A 21,744-nucleotide genomic window follows, 5' to 3' on the forward strand; every position below is an offset into this window, starting at 1 on the left:
CCGAGTTGGGAGTGGTGGTGGTAACTCTCTCTCTTCTCTCTCCCTATCCCCAGCTTCTTTTCCCCCTCTCTCCTCTTTCCCATGCTTGTGCCCCAAGGCCCTGCCATGGGCAGTGTCCTGAATCAGTGGCTGAGGGAGGGTGGCAAACTCTGAAGATAGATTTTGGCTCTAAAGGAAGGAGGACCTTAACTGAGCCTCCTGCAGTGGAGCAAATGGCCCTTTGGCAGATGCAGAAGGGGTGAGGGGAGGTGGACAGTGAGGGAGGGAGCGCAGGTCAGGGCCTGGGGTCTCTAACTACCAATGTGCCCCTGCTCCGCACCAATGCCCAAAGGAGACAGCAGCTGGGGAGGGGGCAGAGGGCCTCCAAGGAGGGCACACCTCTGGCCTCTCCTCCCCACGAGGGGCTCAGCGCTTCGGATACAGAGGCCAGGTCTTTGGACTGTCCCCCTTCCCCCTTAGGTCATGGGCCTGGGGGGCTCTAACTGGGGTCCCTGGGGGGCTCAAATGCCAGGTAGCTCTCTCTTTAAAGAGCAGACCCACCCATGCCAGCGCACTCTAGGCCCTGGTTTTAGTCCTCCTGAGGGCTGAGCATCGAGAATGTCCGCGGGACCCCGTGAAGGGCAGCAGCAGTGCCCAGCCAGGACCGAAAGGAAAGGCGAAGTTGCATCCAAGCCAGAAACTCAGTGAGGGAGCGCGGAACGGAAGGGAGGCCGAAGGCCGTGAGGCCAAGGAAGAGGAATACCGCGGGACGGTGACAGGGTCAGATGAAAGTTAGGGCCAACTAATTGCTTCTCTGGTTTCTGAACGAGGAAGGACAACCTACGGGCTCTCATCCTGAACCGCGGGGGTCCCCCCAGCCCATCTTCTCCCCTGGGGCTCCGCCCACCTTCTACCTTTGGGCCCCCCAGTCTTCCTTCTCCCTGAGCAGATTCCCCCAGCCCACCTTCAACCTCGGGGTTCTTCCGCCCGCCTTCCCCAAGGTCTCTCCAGCCATCTTCTCTCTTGCGAAAGCCTGGGCTCGCCTTCTCTCCGGCGGGTCCCCCAGCCCATCTTCTCTACCTTCACGTTACCCCGACCCACCTTCTCCCCCGACAGGTTGCCCCAGTCCGCCTTCTTCCCCGGGGATCCCCGGCCCTTCTCTCCTGGGTCCCCCAACCCACCTTCGCCCCCGGCGGGGTCCCCCAACCCACCTTCTCCCCCGGCGGGGTCCCCAGCCTGCCTTCCCGGCGGCGGGAGCGGCGGCCCAGGCCGGCGGGCGGAGGCGGCGCCACCCGGGGCGCTGACGTAGAGGCCGCTCGGCGGCCGGGGGTCCCTTCGGTGGGGCCGCGGCTCCCCGCCCGCCGCCCCCGCGCGTCCATTCCCTTTTGTGTCCCGCGCGGCCCGTCCCCCGCGCGGCCCGTCCCCCGCGCACACTCGCGCCCTGCGCCCCGCGGGCCGGCGGGCGGCTCCCGGCGCGGCCCCTCCAGCCAGCGCGCCCGGCATTGTGTGGACGCGCCCGGCCGGGAGCGCGCGCGGGGGCTGTCGTGCGCCCCCGTCCCCGTCCCCTCCCGGCCGCGGCGCCGCCTGTGCCCCGCCGCCTCCGCCGCCCCCGCCCCGGCCCGGCCCCCGGCCCGGCCCGGCCCGACCCGGGCAGCGCAGCGGCGGGGCCGAGCGGCGGCGCGGCGCAGCAACATGGCGACGGTGCCGGTGTACTGCGTCTGCCGGCTCCCCTACGACGTTACCCGCTTCATGATCGAGTGTGACGCCTGCAAGGACTGGTTCCACGGCAGGTGAGCGCGCGGCAGCCGCCCGGCCCGGCCCGGCCCGGCCACCGCGCACGGCCGCGTCCCGCGCCCCGGCTGCGCGCCCGCAGGCCCAGCTCAGGGACGGGCCGCCGCGGCATTCCGAGCGCTCGGGTCGGGCTGGGCCGGGCTGCGCGCCCTTTTGTGCCCAGGGCGGGGGCGCCAGGCACGGGGCCCGCGCTGGGCGCCCTTGGCCGCCGCGCACAAAGCGAGACCCGCCGGCCAGGAGGTGGGCTTGGGGCGCGGGGAAGTTGGAGCGCCAGGCCCGGGCCCGGCCGCCTGACAGCGGGGCCGCGGCGGCCGCGGAGGCCGGGCATCCGGAGGGAGGCCCAGGCCCGGAGCCCCCGCCGCCTCCTCCCTGCGAAGTTGCAGGAACTTTCCCCGCGCGGGCTCAGGGCCGGCTGGGCCGGGAGAAGCGGGCGCGCAGCCCGGCGCGGGTCCCCGGAGAGGCGCGAGTGGCGGGCTCTGCCGCTGGCGGGGTTGACCGGCCGTGGGGCTCCGGCGAGGTAGTGGCCGGCGCGCCCACCCTCCGCCGTGGCCCGCGAGCTCCCCTGGACCTTGTCCCGGCGGGCAGGATACCTCCCGGGCCCGCGCGGAGCTACTGGACCCGGCAGGCCTGCGGGGCCCCGGGCGGGAGTGTGGTGACAGAATAGTGGCTGTGTGTGTATGTGTGTGTGTGTGTGTGTGTGTGGTGGGTGCGAGGAGGGGATTGTGGCTTTGCCGCCTCCTCCCTGGCCTTCATCTTTCCCGGTTTCCCTCCTCCGTGTTTCAGGCAGGGACACTCCGGTTTTGACATGACATGCTCTCTAAGGAAGACCGGAGGGGGGGTAACACTTGGAGACACTGAGAGCCCTGCCCTCTTGCACATGCCATGACCTGGCTCTGTGCCTAGTTCAAAAGCTGAGGTCCCTTACCACCCAGAAGTAAATGGAGGAGGAGGAAGAAGAGATACTCATGCCCAAACTGCTCCAACAGGTTTTCTGACGTTTGACTCTGCCTGTGGATGTGTTTGGACCTCAGGAGGACTGGCCAGGGGCTGGCCAGTGTATGCCCTGGGGCCTCGGATCTCAAATCCCAGGAGCAGGCAGCAGGGCAGGGGGGGGAGAGAGACAGTGGGTGTGTGGTGGTGCGTGGTCCCTGGTGCTCCTTCCGGAGAGGAGACCCTTGTGCCTGTTCTGACTGTGAGTCTTCAGGATTGGCCAGTGGCCCCTTAAAGTGGGCTATGGCCTCTAGTCTAGTCCTGCCAGTTTACATGTGGGGAGCTGGGGGCCAGGATGTGATGGGGCCTGCTCAGGCCTGTCCACCCTAGGCCTGAGTCCCACCTCCATGCTTGTAATGGGATAGAGTGAGGAGGGCATAGGACTCTGTGGGGTGGGGACACCCAGGCCTCTCAGGCTGCCTTCCTGGGGACACTCAGGGCTGTGGAGACCCCTCAGAGTAGGGGACACTGGGTATGAGTGCTGAGCTCTGCCCAGAACAGGCCTGTTGTGCATACCCCCAACTGGCAGCCATGAGAAGAAGTTCACAGCCAGACCAAGGTGGGAGGGAGCCACTCCGGCCGCTCAGATCCAAAGATGCTGAGAAGCTGGCCCTGAATACCCTAAAAGTGGTAGGACCTATCTCTTCTCCCTCATCCCCGCCAGGGTCTGGACTTGGCAAGTAGTCACCCCTGCACACCCTGGGCCCCTGTGCCAGCCCCTGCGACCAACTAGGGAAGCTGAGAGAGCTTGGAAGGGCCTTTGTCTTACTGCCCAGGGGGGTCCCCTGGGAAGGGAAGGCTACTTCCAAGATAGACTTAAAGGCCAGGGAAAACTCAGGAATGAGGGGCAGGTGGGGAAGAGGGGGCTGAGAGCTGGCAGAGGAGATGGTGTCATTTGCCATATTGGCACAGGCAGAGGCAGGGGAGATGTGACCAGTCCTGACACCTTGAAAGAGGGTTTTTTTGAGAGGCCGTATCTTTTTATATCTTATCTGAGGTCTTTGATTGGATCCAACATAGGCAGTTGATCAGCACAGATTTTTTTCCACCTATCTGGGGTAGCCCTGGGTTCTGAAAGGGGCTGTGCTTCCCTGTGGCTGTGGGAGGCATTTTCTTGCCATCTAATTAAGGGTCACTTGCCATACAGCAAAAAGCCTCCTGGTGTGTCTACTTCTCTTGGTGGCCTAGGACAGGAACTGCGACGGGGAGAGCATGGGGTCGGGTTAGCATGGCTCTCACAGTCCTGGCAGATGCCTGGCCTCTCTCAACATCACTCCTCTGGTGAGTAAATGAAGGTGTGCAACCAGACCTGTGGTTCCTAACCTCCAGATTGTCTTGTCTGACCCTTGATGCATCTTTCCTGATCTTTTTATCACCTGTACTGTGATTTACTGCCTACTTAACATTTCAGCTCACTTTTTAAAAGTTTGTGTATTTTTAAGCTTTTTATTTTGAGGGAATTTTGCATTTACAGAAGAGTTCCCCAAATGGTACAGTTTCTCTGTATCCTTCACTGTGCCTCCGCTAAAGCTAACATCTTACCATAGCCATGGTACCAGTGCTGGAATGCAGAACTTACACTGGTGCAGTGCTGTTAACTAAACCACAGACTTTATTCAGATTCTTATTCAGATTTTTAAACCAGTGTTCTCCTCCTTAATGTCCTTTTTCTGTTCCAGGATTCCACATTGCATTCAATCCTCATGTCTCCTTACTGTGGAGAATATTTCTTTTAAAAGGAAACTTCGTATCATTCCCTGAAATAGAACATTAGTGTAGCTTGCCATACACAGTAACTGTAAAAATAAACACGTAACTGTTAAAGTTAAAAGGCCTGTCTGTCTCATCTGTGGTCACATCACATTCCTCCATCCAGCCCTGTTTTAGGGAGAATTGGAGAGAGGGTCTCTAAGTCACCTACACTGACAGTGGCTGTCTCTTTGCTCTTGGCTTCGGTAGCCAAGCACTTATTTGGGACAGAGCTTTGGCCCTTTCTAGGCCCAGAACTTGCTTCTAGGCTGAGTCGCCTTCTCAGGGACTCTGAGTGCCAGAGTGCCCCTCCCAGCACTCTTGAGGGGGCAGGGGCAGGGGCAGGGGCAGGGGGAGTCCCTTGTTGGGCTGGGTTGGAAAGAGTGGCTACCAGGAGGTAGGGGTAGGCATAGCACTGTGTTCCAGCCTGGGGTCCTGCATTCTTCATTCCTGGAGGGGTAGTGCAGGGTGGGGGTGCCCTCATTTTAGTCCTGCTACCCCTGCCCCCACTGTCCCTGGATGTGTGTGACATACTTGAGCTGCCTCTTCACCAAGTCTTTGTAGGAGTCCTCCTCCAACCCCGTCTTGACCTTGGCCAGTTGCTCCTGGGGCTGGGGCTTCTTATCAGCTCAGCAGGTCTTCCCTGGCACTTATTGTGAATGCAGGCTTGACTTGGAAGTGATAGATTTTGCTGCAAGACCTGGCAGGAGGCAGCTGGAAGCTAGTCATCTTCTGAGAGTGTCTTATTGGTCTCAATTGGCAGGGATATGTGGCCCTGCACAGGTGTTGGGGACCTGTCCTCTTCTCTTAGGGCTCCCACTCTTGTGCAGAGCCCCTGGGGCCATGCACTGTGGTCCCTTCTTGTGCCTGTGTCTTCCATCTGTAGGATGGAAACCACACCCCTGCCCCCTCCCCTGCCTGCAGCCATATGATAGATGACCTGGCCTCTGACCTTGTCACCATCTTGATTTGTAGAATTTCAATCTCTGGGAAATAAGAATGATTCTATTAATATTAAAATATCAGGCCGGGCGCGGTGGCTCACGCCTGTAATCCTAGCTCTTGGGAGGCCGAGGCGGGCGGATTGCTCGAGGTCAGGAGTTCGAAACCAGCCTGAGCAAGAGTGAGACCCCGTCTCTACTATAAATAGAAAGAAATTAATTGGCCAACTAATATATATATACAAAAAATTAGCCGGGCATGGTAGCGAATGCCTGTAGTCCCAGCTACTTGGGAGGCTGAGGCAGGAGGATTGCTTGAGCCAGGAGTTTGAGGTTGCTGTGAGCTAGACTGACGCCACGGCACTCACTCTAGCCTGGGCAATAAAGTGAGACTCTGTCTCAAAAAAAAAAAAAATATCAAACATCCTTAAAATGGTAGCTTTCTGGCCCTCTTTCAGTTGTTTGTTCTGTTGGACTTGAAAAGTTTTGGAGGCATAATTAGTAAAATTGACTTGAAAGCTATGTAGGTCACTTCAGTGAGAAAAGTTTTATTTATTCCTCTGTAAATACTTGTTGGGCATGTATTCTGTGTGGGTTTCAGGCTGGCCCTGAGGAGTCTGGGGGTAGCCAGGCAGATGTCTTGCCTCTTGCAGGGTTTCTTCCTTAGGGTCCCAGACTTGCAGATAGGGCTTCACATCAGTCTGGTGGTTCTGCTGCAGAGAGGTGAGTAAGGCCCTGTGGGAGCAAGAAACAGGGTGGGGTGGGGAGCAAGGAGGCCACGTGGGAAGGGCTATAGGTATGTCAGGGACTCAGCTTCTCTGAGAAAAGCAAAGGAGCCTTCTGGGGTGGGAGCAGGCTGAGGCTTTGACAAGTCCCTCTGGCTTCCAAGGGGACATTTGGGGACAAGGGCGGGGCAGGGAGCCAGAGTGAGGTTACTGCCATTGTCCAGATGAGAGACAACAGGGCCTGTACTGGTGGTTGGGATGGTTGGGATTGGGATGGGGAGAAGGGTCTAATTTCTGGAAGTGCTCAGAAGGCAGAGTAGATTAAGACTTGCACAGCTCCCTCTGATTCCCACGTGTCTGTCTGTACCCCCTGCCCTCCTCCCAAGGACCCTGTCTCTGTGTCCTCCCTCTGGACTAATTTGGTCTTTATGGGCTTTTGTCCTGTCCCCCCAACCTTAAGCTCCTTGAGGCAGAGCCACATCTGAGGTACCTGGGGACACGCTTTGAGGCTCGTGGCCGCGCTCAGCAGGCCGGCTCTTTTGATGGCCAGTGGCATGTGTATGCTGGAAGGGAAGGAGGCCCCATGAGGGGTCAGACACCAACATTGAAATCTGAGTGATCAGAGCTTACAGTTGAACCCTAGAACGTCAGGTGCCTGAACACTGGGAGAAGGGCTCTCCCATGGAGGCAGCCTTGTGATCTGTTTAGGAATAATGATTAGCCATTTTAAAACAAGGAATTCTCCTCATGCGAGTGTTTGAAGTGGGTGGGAGGAATTCCCAGCCAACTTCCAGAGTGTAAAGCAGACATGCCTGTCTGTGGATACTTCCCGAAGGAGACATGTCTTGAAGGAAGCAGCTTGGTGTGAGCCTTATCCTCATTAACAGAATGTTTGCCTTTATTGAAAATATTTGGCAGAAATGTGCTTGGTATCAGCCTCTGGACTGCAGCCCACATTTGTTTTGGGCCACCTGGGTGTAGTGTGGCTCCAGATGGCCTGAGAGCTGGGGATAGGTTTGGGATGCTCCGTGTGGACCCTGCCACCCCCATGCATTCTCTTCTCTTTGGCCATACACTGTAGTACATCCACACACGCCAGGTCCTTACTTCCAAAAGAATGAGGGGATTTGTTGTTGGGAGTAAGTATGGGCCAGAAAATACATGTTCCGTGATGGAGTGCACTGGAAGAATCTAACTCCTAAAATTTAGGGAATGGGTAAAAGCAAAGTCTGTCACTTGATTTTTAAAATTATGTGCTAATCATTTGCTGCAGAAGCTAACATTTGGACAGTATTTAAAGCCTTAGGGGCTATTATGCATTCATCATTTTTGGTTCCCATGTTGTCCATAGCTGGTAGGTAGGGTGCATCATGCTGTCATCCCATTCCCAGTGCTGTCACAGAAGCAGCCAGGGGACGAGTCGTGGGCTCTGTCACACTCAGCTCTCCTGACTCCAGTAGGTGGACTCTGACCTGCAGCAGGTGGATGCAGTCACCTCTGAGAGGGGTGCCAGTGAGGAGGTGGCATCTGGCTTATGTTATTCTGGCTCAAGGGCCTGAACAAATACCAAGTGTTGGTAACTGCTCGTGTCCATGGTTGCGACAATGCAACATGCCTGGAAACGTCACAGAGGAAGGCCACAGGTGATGCTAGGTAGTGGGAGGTGGTTTTCTCTCCCAGCGATGGACTGCAGCAGCCCCTCTCAGGTCTGACTATACCAGGTGTCCCTCAGGGTCACCTCACTGCAGCGCCTCCACCTCCACATCTCTCCTTCTCTGTCTCTCTCCCTCTTCAGTCCCTTTCTCCTACCTTGATTCTCAGCTTTTCGGCTTTGTGGCTGGTGGGTACCCTAGCTGTGGGCTCCAGAATGGGACTTGGCCCCTATTCTTTAGGGTGTAGGGTCTGTTTATTTTTTCCTGGACTGCTCCCAGCCCCCACCAAAGTGCTGGGTCTTTTGTGGAGAAACATACGTTTAGGGTTCTAGCGAGTGACTGGCTTGGATCTCAGAGAACAAGAGCTGAACGTTTTTGTGACGTTGTCCGTGTCTGCCGATCTTTCCCAGCGAGGCGTGTCTCGAAGGAAGCAGCTTGGTGCGGCCTTATCTTAGTCACTAGAATGTTTGGTTTTATTGAAAATATTTGGCTAAAAATGTGCAAATGGACAAACTAGCCTTTTTTACTGTTTTGAAAATTGAGGTGAAATTCATATAACATACAATCAGTCATTCTCAGGTGTACAGATTGGTGGCGTTTTAGCGCATTCACAGTGCTATGCAGTCGCCTCCTTCATCTAGCTCCCAAGCACGGTCTCCACTCCCAAAGGAAACCCACGTCCATCCAACAGCCACTCCCTTTCTATCTCCCTCTTCATCTGCTGACAGCCACTGATCTGTTTGCCTTCTCCATGGATTGATCTATTCTGGTGATTTCATATTTCATATAAATATACAACATGTGACCTTTTGTGTCTGGCTTTTTTCACTTAGCACAATGTTTTTTGAGCTTTATTTACATTGTAGCATGTGTCAGTGTTTCATTGATTTTTGTGGCTGAATAATATTCCATTGTAGTGGGGCTAACCACAGTTTAGCCATTCAAAGTGTCTGGGCATTTGGGTTATTTCCACCTATGGCTGTTGTAAATAGTGCTGCTATAAACATTTGTGCATAAATATTTGTTTGAACACCTGTTTTCAGTTCTTTTAGATGTATACTTAGGAGTGGAATTGTTGGATCATATGGTAATTCTATGTTTAACTTTTTGAGTAACCAACAAACTGTTTTCTACATGGGCTGCACTATTTTAAATTCTTACCAGCAATGTAAGAGTGTTCCAATTTCTCTATATCCACACCAACACTTGTTGTTTCCTTTTTTTTTTTTTTTTATTATTATAGCCATCCTAGTGCATGTAAAGTATTATTTCATTGTGGTTTTGACTTGCATTTTCCTGGTGACCAAAGATGGTGAGAACCTTTGCACATACTTGATGGACATTTGTATATCTTCTTTGGAGAAATGTCTATTCAGGCCCTTTGCTCATTTTTAAATTGGATTGTTTGTCTTTTTATTTCTGAGCTGTAAGAGTTCTCTGTATATCTTAGTTATTATATCCTTGTCATATACATGATTTATATGTATTTTTCCATTCTGTGGGATGTCTTTTCATTTTCTTAATAATGTGCATTGGTGCATGAAAGTTTTTAACTTGATGGTGTCCAGTTTATCTGTTTTTTTCTTTTATTGCTTTGTTTTTGGTGCTTTATCTAAGAATCTGTTGCCAAACCCAAAGTTATGAAGATGTACTCCTATGATTTCTCCTAAGAGTTTTATAGTTTTAGTTCTTATTTTAGGTTTTTGATTAATTTCCAGTTTATTTTTGTAATGGTGGGAGGTAGGAGGCCAGCTTGATTCTTTTGCATGTGGATATCCAGTTGTCCCAGCACCATTGTTGAACGGTCTTTTTCTTTTGGATGATCTTGTCTTCCTTGTTGAAAATCATTTGACCATATACGCGGGGTTTATTTCTGAACTTGCAGTTCTTTTCCTTTGGTCTATGTGTCTCTCTTTATGCTAGCACCACACTGTTTTCATTACTGCAAACTTGTATAGTAAGTTTTGAAAGCAGGAAATATGAGTCCTCTGACTTTCTGCTGCTTTTTCAAAATTGTTTTGGCTACTTGGGGCCCTTCTGTAATTCCACGTGAATTTGAAGATTAGCTTCTCCATTTCTGCAGAAAAGGCTGTAGGAATTTTGATGGGATTGCATTGAGTTTGTAGATTGATTTGAGCATTGTCATCTTAATGGTATTAAATCTTCTGATCTGCAAACATGGGAGTCTTTCTATTTATTTGTGTCTTTAATTTCTTTCAGCAACATCTTATAGTTTCCAGTGTGTACAAATCTTTCACCTCCTCTGTTAAATCTATTCTTAGGTGTTTTATTCTTTTGGAGGCTATCATAAGTAGAATTGTTTTCTTAATTTCGTTTTAGTGTTAACATGAACTATAAAGAAAAAAAATTTCTTTTTTGGATTTTTTGTTGCTGTTACTTTCATCCTTTTTTGTAATCACCTTTTAATGTGTGGTGACTGAATTTCCAGAGCCACATATGTGCAGGGTACTGTCCACCCCTGGTATGCTCTTGATGTTCATACATGTGCTGCTGTGTGCACACCCCAGATGCCATGTCGCCAATGCATGCCCGTGGAGGAGGAGGGCCGCTATCCTCCTTTTTAATCATAAGTATTTTTTGAGCCTCTGCCTTAGATGCTGGGTTAGGCATTTCTTGAGCATGTGTGGGCTCCTCTCGTGTTGTGCATGGGTCGCCCCGTGTGGGTCTTCATCTCCTGTCCCTGGTTGCCATCCTCCCCAGGAGCCGCCTTTTTGGCTGCAGGCTTCATTGCTGAGGAAGCTTTGGTGGGGCAAGCCCAGGGTTCTGGATGCTTGGGGTGGGGACAGCCAGCACAGTCTTGGAGCAGGGACAGCCACTGCATGTGGGCAGTACATGGTCTCACTGGTCTTCATGCAGCCCTGAGAATTTGGTGGGTTATTCCTATCGAGTGGAGAGAGTGTATAAAGCCCTCACTCATTCTTGTCCCTGACACATCATGGGCTGGGCATGGGGCCCAAAGTGTTGGACAAGCATGAGGGTCTGATTGGCCTCAGAGAGTGTTCTGGGACCAGAATCTGAGCTGAGGTCCAGTACATCCACCCCGGGGCAGCCACCTTTACCCTACTGTGGCCGGCAAGTCCACGTCACTGCAGAACTAGCAGTAGCTCTGTGGACTCTGATACTGTGCAGTCTTCTTGTGGCTTTGTGACCTTGCACCATGTTTTACCTTTCCCCTTAGTATACCTCATCAAGGAAGATTCTGTGTATGAATCTCCAGGGATGCTTGGGCCAGCGGGATGAACAGTTAGGAAGTGCTTCCCAGGAACACCTGGGCTGGCCTAAAGGCAGCATCATTGGCAGGGCATGGTCCCAGCTACCTGGGAGGCTGAGGCAGGAGGATGGTTTGAGTCCGGGAGTTTGAGGCTGCAGTGAGCTATGATTGTGCCACTGCACTCCAGCCTGGTGATAGAACAAGACCCTGTCTCTAAAACAATAAATAAAATAAAAGCAGGATCAAGTGGGGCACAATGTCCTTCCCTGGCAGGCCCCACCTCATCACCTCCTGGGCTGACCTGCCTTTGCTGGACCGATGGTACAGGCGGGTTCGGAGGTTCAGGCCTATTTTCTCGCAGGAGAGACTGAGGCCTAGTGTCTTGAGACACTTGGCATCCTGAGACAGTTTAGAAACTACAGCCAGAGCCAGTCTGCCTCCTAGATGAACACGTCCTGGGAAGGGGTGAGGTGGCGTTTCAGGAGAGCTCCCCAGACCCTGGGGAGGGAGGAGGACCCTGTGGCCCTGCATGAAGCAGCACAGGCAGCTGCAGTGGGAAGCAGGAGGAGCTTTCACTAAACTCCTGCTGGAGTCGGCCAGGTATGAGGATTAGTTGCCATTGGTGCTTGTGGAATCTCCTTCCTGAAAGTGGGCAGAACTTGGCTGACCTCTGCCCAGCTGTTTTGGGGCGGCAGAATGTAACAGAGGTGCTGTAGAACCAGCCCAGGAGGGGAGGGGTGTTTCTTGCCTCTGTTTGCACCCAGCACTGGGCACTTTTGGTGGGCTTCCCAGTGGGCCTAGGACAGGGTCTGCTCAGGAGAAAAAAGCCAGGGGAGGGCCAGCAGCCCATCATTACCCAACAGTAATGGTGCTACAGGGCTTTGCCCCAGCTGGCGGCCCCTGCTCCTTCCACTCTAGCCAGCTTGGGCTGTATGGGAACGGCCTGTGAGAATTTGTGCTGCTCCTGGCTGTGCTTGGTGACTCTGTGTGTCACATGTGAGGAATCCTGTGTCTCAGAAGGGCCCAGGCATCTTGGACAGGCCACTCTGGGAGTCAGGAGGTTTGCCATGACTGAGCCTGGCTCCTCATTCATCAGCAAGGGAGTCTGCCTGTCAGTCTGTCCCTCAGTCCATCTAGCTGGTGACATTTCCTGAGCACTTTGGGGAGCCAGGCTCTGTTCTAGGCACTGGGACAGCAGTGAGGGTCCCTGTACCTGTGGGCAGCACGCGCAGCACCTGGCCCCATAGGCAGTGCTAGAGATGTGGTAGGGACAGGGAGTGGCCCTGGTGGATGGGCATGGCCTGGAGGTGACAGAGAGTGTGCTATGCAGGAAGGGCAGTGTGTCCGCAGCCCCTGAGTGAGGGGAGATGCTGTGGGGGAGGTGCCTCGGCCTGTTGGCCATAGGTAGGAGTTCACATTTTATCTCCAGTGCAGTAGGGTTGGGGTAGCGTACAACATTCTGCAGTTTACGGACTTCTCTCAGAGTGCTGTGGATGGTGTGGATTGTAGGGCAAGATAGAGAGAGACCAGAAATTAGGGGCTGACAGAACCCTGGAGTGAGACATGACAGAGCCCTGGCTGAGGGGTGACAGCACCCTGGGGTGAGGGATGATGGAGCCCTGGGGTGAGGGATGATGGAGCCCGGGGGTGAGAGGTGATGGAGCCCTGGGTGAAAGGTGATGGAGCCCTGGGGTAAAGGATGATGGACACCTGGGGTGAGGGATGATGGAGCCCTGAGTGAGAGGTGATGGAGCCCTGGGGTAGGAGGTGATGGATCCCTGGGTGAGAGGTGATGGAGCCCTGGGGTGAGGGATGATGGAGCCCTGAGTGAGAGGTGATAGAGCCCTGGTGAGGGATGATGGGGCCCTGGGGTGAGAGATGACTGAGCCCTAGGGTGAGAGATGATGGAGCCCTGAGTGAGAGGTGATAGAGCCCTAGGGTGAGAGATGATGGAGCCCTGGGTGAGAGATGATGGAGCTCCACAGGGTGGAAGAGCTAGACAGGATGGTGTCTGTCCCTGCCACCTTGCCTGCCGGGCACTGCTCCTACTCCAAGCTCCACCGGTGCCCCTTGGGAGGGGCAGAACAACTACTGCTTGGCCTGGAGGTTCACATAGTACACTGTCATCATGGGACCCTTTTGACCCCAGGCTGTGTCTAAGTAGCCATCTCTCTGGTCTAGCAGCCTGGGCCCCTTGCCTGCTAGTTGTCCCCGACCCTGCCTCAGCTGTCTGGGCCCTAGGTGTGGAGACAGAGAAGTGAATGAACAGCACTGGGTGATCTCCCTGGGGGCCTCAGCGAAGGTGGGCTGGGTGCCTGGACCTTCAAGTGTGTGTGCTCTGGCGGCAGCTCCACATCTCTCCCCCTCTCTGAGCGGCAGCTGGGCGGGGATGGGGTGGGGAATAGAGCTCTGAGGACCTGTTTACCTGGGTCCCCGCCTTTAGCTCGTGTTCTCCGTTAGGGGGGGGGCAGTCTGGGTGGGGCCTGGGGCCTGCGCGTGTGGTCCTGGGCAGGCAGGCCACTGCTTTTGCAAGTGCGCACCGGGATAACGTGGTTCTGTCCTGTCTTTGCACCCAGTGGTGGCGCTGTGGGGACCAGGGGCTGCAGGGTAGAGGGGACAGCTCTGGGTGAGCTCCGGAGTCAGCCAGGGTTGGGGGATGTCAGTTCTAGCCAGGGGCTGTGTGAGGAATGATTCCCCAGGTCAGATGCAGGCCTTCTCCAAGTTAAGCAGGGGAGGAGAATAACTCCCTTGGCGTGTTACAGAGCAGGCGGAGACCTGAGGGGCCTTATCTGAGAGGCTGCAGTCTTTGCGATGGCCCCTCCCCACTCCTGCCATTTCCCTCCCGCTCCCTCCCATAAACTCTTTGGAATCTCTGTCTGTGGCCCTGAGGGAATGCCAGGAGTGAACCAAAGGGATTATATTTAGGGAGGGAGTGAAAGGGAGAGGGGACCCTGGAGGCAGCAAGAGGGTGAAACTGCTTTCCCAGGGGCCACAGGCCCAGGTCCACGGGCACTGTGCCTTGTCATGACCTGAGACGTCTTCTTTCTCCTGCTCCTTCCCAGCCTCCTAAAGCAGCCACCCAGCCACAGCCCTCAGAAGGAACCAAGCACTAGATGAAAGTTTGGAGAAGCAAGCTTTAAAAGCAGGCAAATTTGGGTTCAAATGCAGAAAAAACATTTTAATAATTGAAACTGGCCCCAAATCGGATGCTGTGTAGGGAGGCAGTGTTTAGGACAGACCAGGTTTCCTGGCCTTGGCCCTGTGACATGCTGGGCTAGGGATGTTGTGGCGGGGGCTGTCCTGTGCCCATGGGATGTTGAGTCCTGGTTTCTACCATCCGATGCCAGGAGCACCCCTTCCCCCCAGCCTGGTTGTGATGCCACAGGCATCTCCATACATTGCCAAATGTCCCCTGTGCATCCAGTCAAGGGCAAGCAATTAACCTTCTGCTAAATATTTTTCACCTTTATCAGGTAGAAAATTGAACTCAGTGACCCCTTTGTCTTTTCTTATATTGATATTTATTTTTATAAGCAATAAAGTCACGTATTCATTTAAATTATTTTGCAAATAGAACACATTTAGGATTATTTTGCAAATAGAACATAAGCACATGATAAAAAAAGTAGGGGGCAGGGGGGAGCTAGAGAGAGTAGGAAAGAACATGCAGTAAAAAGCATGACTGGTCTCCCCATCTTTCTCCCTGGAGCTGAAGAGGGTCCAGCTCCAGAAATGCCTTGTGTGTTTACAGCCACCCCCTTTCCTCACATGAGCAGCCGTGTGGACGTGTGTCTGCAGGTGGCACCGGTCTCCACACGCACGCCTGCCAGGACTCCAGCAGAGATGCCCTAAGATGCGTTTTACTCATCTCCTCCTGGCTGGCTTGTGGCTCATTTCTCATCTCGAGCTACTACAGTATTACACGCTGGCCATCCTGGTGTGTATGTTTTTGTGCATGCATGCAGGTGTATCTCCCTGATAAATTCCAAGAAGTAAAGTTGTTGGGTTGAAGGATACAGCATTTCAGATTTTAAAATTGCCAGAGAGGCTGTACTGACTTCTCTACACACTGGGCAACACTTTTTCTGAGTTTTTTGGTCTTTGTTAATTCATCCTGGTGGGTGAAAACCAGTGTCTCACTATGGTTTCAGTTTGCAGTTATCTAATTATTGGGCTCACTCACTTTTAAATCCTTTCCTCCCTAGGGTTGTAGGATTGTGTCAGTGGCCCTGATGCTTTCTAGTGAAGACAGAAATAGCAGGTTGGTGCTGAGAAGTCAGATGAGGAGCCCTGCTCTGCTAGGTTGTGGACAGGCCCCGCCATTCCCTCCCCCTCCTTCCCTAGAGCTGCTCTGAGCCCTGCAAACCTCCCTAGCTGGCTGCCTCCTGCTGCTCACTCTGTAGAAGTGGCAGCTCACCTGTTTGCTAAGTATCCCCCTCTTTTTGACTCCGAAGTGAGGTCAATCCTCATTTGCCTTATTTTCCCTATAAACTTCTAACTTTAGAACTGTTTTAGATTTGCAGAAAAGTTGCAAACATTGTATGGCTCTGCATGCAGCTGGCCCCGTTTTCCCAAATGTATACATCGTACATGTCCACAGCAGGAGCCAGTGTCCCTTACCACCAGCAAGGCTGCAGGCTTGCTCGGGGCCAAGACCCTCTCCTGTCCTTGGCCCCTGTGGTCTCTGCAGTGGCTTCTCAGACTCCCCTTGTCCTGTGATCCTGTCACTCCTGAGCAGCATTGGTCAGATCTGAATATCCCTTTATGATTTGTGTTCCTTGGTGGAGCCACTTCTCCCCAGATGCCCTACCACACTTCTGGGGGCTCTGCAGCCCATAGTATGGGCACCCTGCCAGCTCAGGGCCCACGCTGTGATTCTGGGAAGGACCCAGTGTTGCTCGGCTGATGCACACAGGGCGAGGCCCTGCCTCAGTGGCACTCAACAGTGCTCGCCACACACTGTCTGGCCCTGACGGTGGCTGTGATTATCATTTATGATCACAGATGCTTTTTCCTGGTCGTGATTTCTTCCAGATCTCAAACATGTATTATTTTATTGAATTTTAAACTACTCTTTGGAAAGGAAAGACATAATTGAATTGGTCTTTTGAATCTCATCTCTGTTAAAAGCCGACTCTAGGCGAACAGTTTAGGATTAGACTGGGCTGTCGTCCAGGCTCTGCTATAAGGGCGTTGCTCCAGGGCTCTGCCCTCTGTGCACTATCTGATAGGGTGTGTGGGCTGGGGAGTCTCAGGGAGCAGGCTCCTCTTTTCACAAACGGGAAACCGAGGCTGCACAGTGAGTTAGGAGGACTTTGGCCTCTGCCTACTCCCTTGGCCTAGTATTCTTTCCCTTGTACCATTTTTCTTTGAAGGAAATCACTGTAACAAAGTGGCTCATTTCTGTGAAGGAAATCTGTGAAGGAAATCACTGTAACAAAGTTCAGCTTTGATCCTAAGAAGACCTATACCCTGGGCAGGGTCCATGTGGGTTGCCCCCCAGGGCCTGGGCAGGCCTAAACTAGCCTGCACAGGGCCGGGCCGGAAACCCTCCTGGCTCCTTGGTCCCAAACAGCACACATCTGAGTGCAGGAAGCCCCTCTGCGTCTGACCTCTGAGTGATGAGACACAGTGGCACACAGCTTTCTTGATGGGGGAGCCAGAGGGGAGAGGCCTGAGCCAGCGTCCTGCGAGAGCCCAGTGCCCGACAGTGGGAGCCTCACTCCCAGGACACTCGGGCGTTGCTCAGGGACCTCATCCCATGGCTGTTCCTCCTCACCTTGGCCTTGAGGTTCTGATTGGGGATGACTGTGGGATTACACACCCAGCCAAGGGCATCGCTTGAAAAGCCAGCGCCTTCCTCAGCCTGCTCTTGGTCCTGTTCTCTTTGAACCAGCCCTAATGTTTGTCCATTTGACTCTTTACCTAATGGTTGTTGTAATTCCTGGCTTTGCCCTGGACAGCATGGTGCTCTCAGTCCTGCTACCCCCTGACAGGTGGCAGGCCAGGAGCTTTAGGTGAGCACTCCCAGGAGCCCTGTCCCACAAGGGGCTGTTTCTGTTCCTGACCTGCTGGGATTCCAGGGTCTCCTCAAACTCCTGGGGGAATCCTTGCGAAGACAGTTGTCAGCTGGAGTCCTGGTCCCCCACTGTGGGAGCAGGAGGGCAGTGCCGGACAGTCACATGCTCTAGGCTGGCACGTTGTTCACTTGGGGAACACAGTGTCACTGCCCCCCATCACTAACCTGTTTAAAATTGTCTGCATCCCTTGCTTAGTTACTTAAGCAGTAGTTTCTTGGTGAAGTTCCCTTAGCAACACTTGGCAACCTGCAATTTTTACCAATTGCTTGGTAAGAGGCTTCTTCATGGCGGTTCCTGAAATATCCCATCTGCTGGGTAGAACTTTGGGATGAGACCTAATTCTTGTGGTTGCTTGGTGAGTGCATCTGTCTGCCCAGTGTTCGGAGGCTCTATCCTGAGCAAAAGAGGAGTGTTATACGTCCCTCCGTCCATCCCTCCATCTGTCGGTGGGGCTTCCCTAGGTGTGGCTGCGGTATCTGAGCTGCCGTCTGCCCCCACTGCCTGCTGTGTAATCACAGTGGTAACCCTGTTTTGCAGATGAGAACACTGATGCTCCAGTGGCAGAGGAGCCTCAGGCAGAGGCCATTGAGGAGCAAGGTTCACTGTTCGCCTGGCTGTTCCCAGCTGGTGCCATCCCGGGCAGCTCTGTCCTGCTCCAGGCCCAAGAACCTGCAGTCATGCCCTGGAGCAGTCTGGGGCAGGGCTCTTCTGGAGGCCCTTGGACGGAGGGGCTAAAGCTGCTTTTGCCCATCCAGGTTTCTATACCCTAATTTTTGCTTTCTTGTCCTTTATGCCATTTTTTTAAAAAAAGGACAAAGAACAGACACTAGAATGTTCCAGCCCAATGGGGCTTTGGAGCTCATCAGGTGCGGCAGCAGCATCACCTTCCCTGGAGTTGTTGGGAGGGGCCTTCTTGATTTCTACTTTCTATTCCAAGGCTGCCCCTGAGGGTAGCGTCCCAGAGCGGGTCCTCAGCACCCTCTCAGCCACACCCAAGCACCTTCTAGGTCTGTGTCCTCAAGGGCATGGTCGGACTGAGGACAGAGGCTCACCTCCCTTGGTCTAGAGTCCTTATTTCTGTTAATATGACCTCAGACTGCATTTGCTCTCTGGTCAAATTTGTCTGGTGTCTCTGAGGGTTTTATCAAGATAGAATGCTGTAATTCCCAGTGCTTCCCAAAGGAGGCATTTGCTCTACATCTGCATACAATTAGTTTCCTTAGAAACCGCTGGAGTAAAACCAGCTTCTGGTTTTTAAAGAGATCAGACCCTTTATCTGGAATATCTGTGGAAATCCACCATAGCAGATTAAAAATGTGTGAAGAGACATTTTGAATATTCATTTAATATCATAGAACTGAGGGGATATAATTAAGTAAATGAAATTGACCTTACACAAGGGAAGTGTTTATGATAGAACACTGAATGAAACACTGTATGCATAATGTAGTAGCTGGTATCAGTGAAAGCAGAAAACAGGCTGGAAGGGAATATGCTAAAATGTTAAAGGTTAAGATTATTTTTTTCCTACCTCTTTCATACTTTTATACTTTTCTGTACTTTCCAACTTGTCTTCCAAGAGCATAATGTTACTTATATAATCAGAAATAAAGTGAGCAAGGAAATAAAATTGTCAGAGCTTAGAGGTCATAATTACATTGCCTGGGCTCCCATGTCACAGATTTTACGGACTGTGTGTTTTATAGACACTGGGGTTTGATTAACTCTCCCTGACATCTAATGGTTGGCCCCAGGCCTCCTGGCCCTGAAGGCTGGGGTGGAGTTAGGTGTCTCTGCCCTTCTAGCACACTCCCTCTTCTGATGTGACCCCCATTAATGTCCATTAGCTAGCCTGCAGCCTGTCCACCTGCCTTGGCCAGAGTCCCCTGAGGGTCCCTGCGGACAGGCAGGACTTTGACCATGAGGCTACAGGTAGAGTTTTCAGCTGAAAAGGGCCCTGCCCAGTCGGCTCCCCCCTGCTTTGGGACCATCCTGAGGTGGGGGCCTCCTATTTCCAGCCTCCTCATTACAGCAAGTGTTACAGTGGGTGGTCCCGAGGACAAACCAAGAGGCACTGGAGAGTCAGAGAATCAAAGTTTATTCACTGGCGGGCTCAGAGGGGCCTTGGGCCTCGCCACCAAATTCTGAGCACATCTACCCGATTTTTCCCACTTTTATTAAGTTGAGGTGGTCGGAGGGGTGGGGTGGGGTGTCAGGTAATAGGTTAGTACTGTGTTGATGCACCAGGCAATAGATTTAGTGTTGTGCTGATGCCAGGCCATAGACTAGCTGATGGGCCAGGAAACAGGTTAGCACTATGCTGATGCGGGTCTTCCCTGAGTGGGGGTCTCTCATGCCTGAGGCACCAAGTAATAGATGGGGCTTTCCCTCATCATCCTCAGGCTGCTGGGTTCCCAGCTCCTGAGTAAGGCATGCCCCATGGCCTGCCCGCCCCCAGGGGCAGCAGCCACTTCCCAGAGCAGCAAGGCTGTGGTCACCAGCTGCTCTTCCTCACCTTGACTGTCTGCTCTAAGTGGTGTGAATGAAAATAAAATCTTAAGGTTCACACCCCACCGGCTGACTGAATGGACCCCCCTCATTGGCCAAGGGGATATCCTCAAACTAAACTGCCTGCCAGGAGGAAAGAAGTCAGACATGCCTCATCATGCCCCCTCTCTTTTTGGGGACATCCTTTGTAACCCATCAACAGGCCTGAGGGCATGCAAGACAAACCTGCAGGCCCTCAATTTACACAACAAATCTATGTCCAGTGGCTTATCTCTGATAACAGCTCCTTATGTTAAAACATTCCAAGCCTTTAGATGAAGCTTCATATCTTTAACCAATTACTAGCCAAAGAATATTTAAACCCATCTATAACCCGTAAACCTCTCACCCCACCCCCCACCCCTTCGAGATGGTCCACCTTTTCAGGCCAAACCAATGTATGCCTTCCACATATTGATTGATGACTTTACCTGTAACTCCTGTCTCCCTGAAATGTATAAAACCAAACTGTAACCCAGCCATACTGAGTCCACTTGCTCAAGGCTTCTTGGGAGTGGCTCTGGGTCATGGTCCTCACATTTGACTCAAAATAAATCTCTTTAAAATTATTTTACACAGTTTGGGTTTTTTTTTTTTTCATTAATAGTGGGGATCTAAGCTTGTAGCCACCTGTGGAGGACCCCATAGGCCCCGTGTGATTTGGGTTCCCTCTGGCATGTTCTGACACTCCCTCTTGCTGAGTGGCAGCTAAGCTCCCATCACTACAAGAGGGGAAGGGAAGCAAGTCGCCACCTTGTGCCACAAAACATGTGCAAGGTACTTGGGGATATGCTTGAAGGGGGGCCTTTGGGGAGAACCCAGGGAATACCAGCTTTACCAGACAGGCTGAGGGCCTGCTACTTCCAGTCTGGAACATCAACCCTTCCAAGAGATTCCTCTTGTACGGGGCTTTACAGGAGTACTTACAGCTACTCAGGTACTTACAGATGCTAAATAATTACTAATAGGTACTCGGGCACTTACAGACACTAAAGAAGTACTTATAGATACTCAAGTCCTTACAGATGCTAAGTGATTACTTATAGATACCTGGGTATTTATAAGCACTAAATGATTACTCACATATACTCAGGTACTTATGAGTACTAAATGATTGTTTATAGATACCCCACCTGGAGGCAGAGAGCAGGGAAACTTAAAGTCAAAACATGAGAAGCCACTTTCAATTGGATTTACTTTAGGAATGATAGTAAAGAATTTCTGAAAATACAATGTAAGCCTTGAGGAATCCGGGTTTGGAGTCACAGAAAATATTTTCTGGCCATCTTCGTTGTGTGTCCATTTGCCTGGACACCAAGCCCTGTTCTGTAGCACCTACCAACACGTCTGTGTTGTGCGTGGCTGCTCTGAGTGTGCTGGGCACACCCTGCACAGACCGAGATTCGCATCTTCATGAACAAGGGTGAATGTGGCTATGCATACACCCACTGGGCACTTGTCCTTTATAAATACGAGTGTCACATAGCTGGTTTGCAACTAAACATGTGCATGTCCAGAGTTGCTTTGCTGTCAGTGGAACTTCCCTAACATGCTAGACCTGGATTTCCTGAGGTGGATTTCATGAAACAAAAAGTCCACATTCTGGTGTTAATCCCTTTCCCTGTTTTGCAGAGCAGGCTAATTTATAAACATCATGTTAATGTTAGCTTTACTCCTGTCTCACAGGCATGGGTGATACTGTAATAGTTTAGATTTGATAACTGAATTTTTATGTCCATGGCAGCCTATAGGATGGGACATTTCCTGGTTGCCTGTCTCTGAGCATGGAGTGTTCTGGCGCCCACTGCTCCTGGTCTTTCTGTTGAAGCTGGCTCCTCCTCTCCTGTGTGCTGGGTCTGCAGGCACTTGAGGCAGGCCGGGTTGAGTGAGGGGGCTGTCTTGGGAAGCTAACTTCAGCCCAGGTGGCGCCTTTGCACAGCTGTGGGTCAGGAGGAGGTTTCTTTTTCTATCAGGATGCCCTGTGCCCAGTAGTGGAAAGGAAGTTGCATGTCACCTGGCCCACAGCTGGAGAAGTGGAGCTGACTGGTGAACGCCAAG

The 21,744-nt window shown here is 52.6% G+C and overlaps 1 protein-coding gene across 2 annotated transcripts in view; it reads left to right on the forward strand.

Moving 5' to 3' along the window:
- The first annotated feature begins 1,623 nt into the window (after positions 1-1,623).
- The window catches only part of PHF2 (PHD finger protein 2), a 97,996-nt gene continuing 77,875 nt past the window's right edge, over positions 1,624-21,744 (forward strand). For both annotated transcript variants that reach the window (XM_012738512.3, XM_012738513.3), the window contains exon 1: positions 1,624-1,769. In XM_012738512.3, coding sequence (XP_012593966.1) covers positions 1,672-1,769 — 98 coding nt within the window. In that variant the 5' untranslated portion in view covers positions 1,624-1,671. The remainder of the gene's footprint in view (positions 1,770-21,744) is intronic.

This window comes from Microcebus murinus, chromosome 12, assembly GCF_040939455.1.
Source record: "Microcebus murinus isolate Inina chromosome 12, M.murinus_Inina_mat1.0, whole genome shotgun sequence".
Taxonomy (NCBI): domain Eukaryota; kingdom Metazoa; phylum Chordata; class Mammalia; order Primates; family Cheirogaleidae; genus Microcebus; species Microcebus murinus.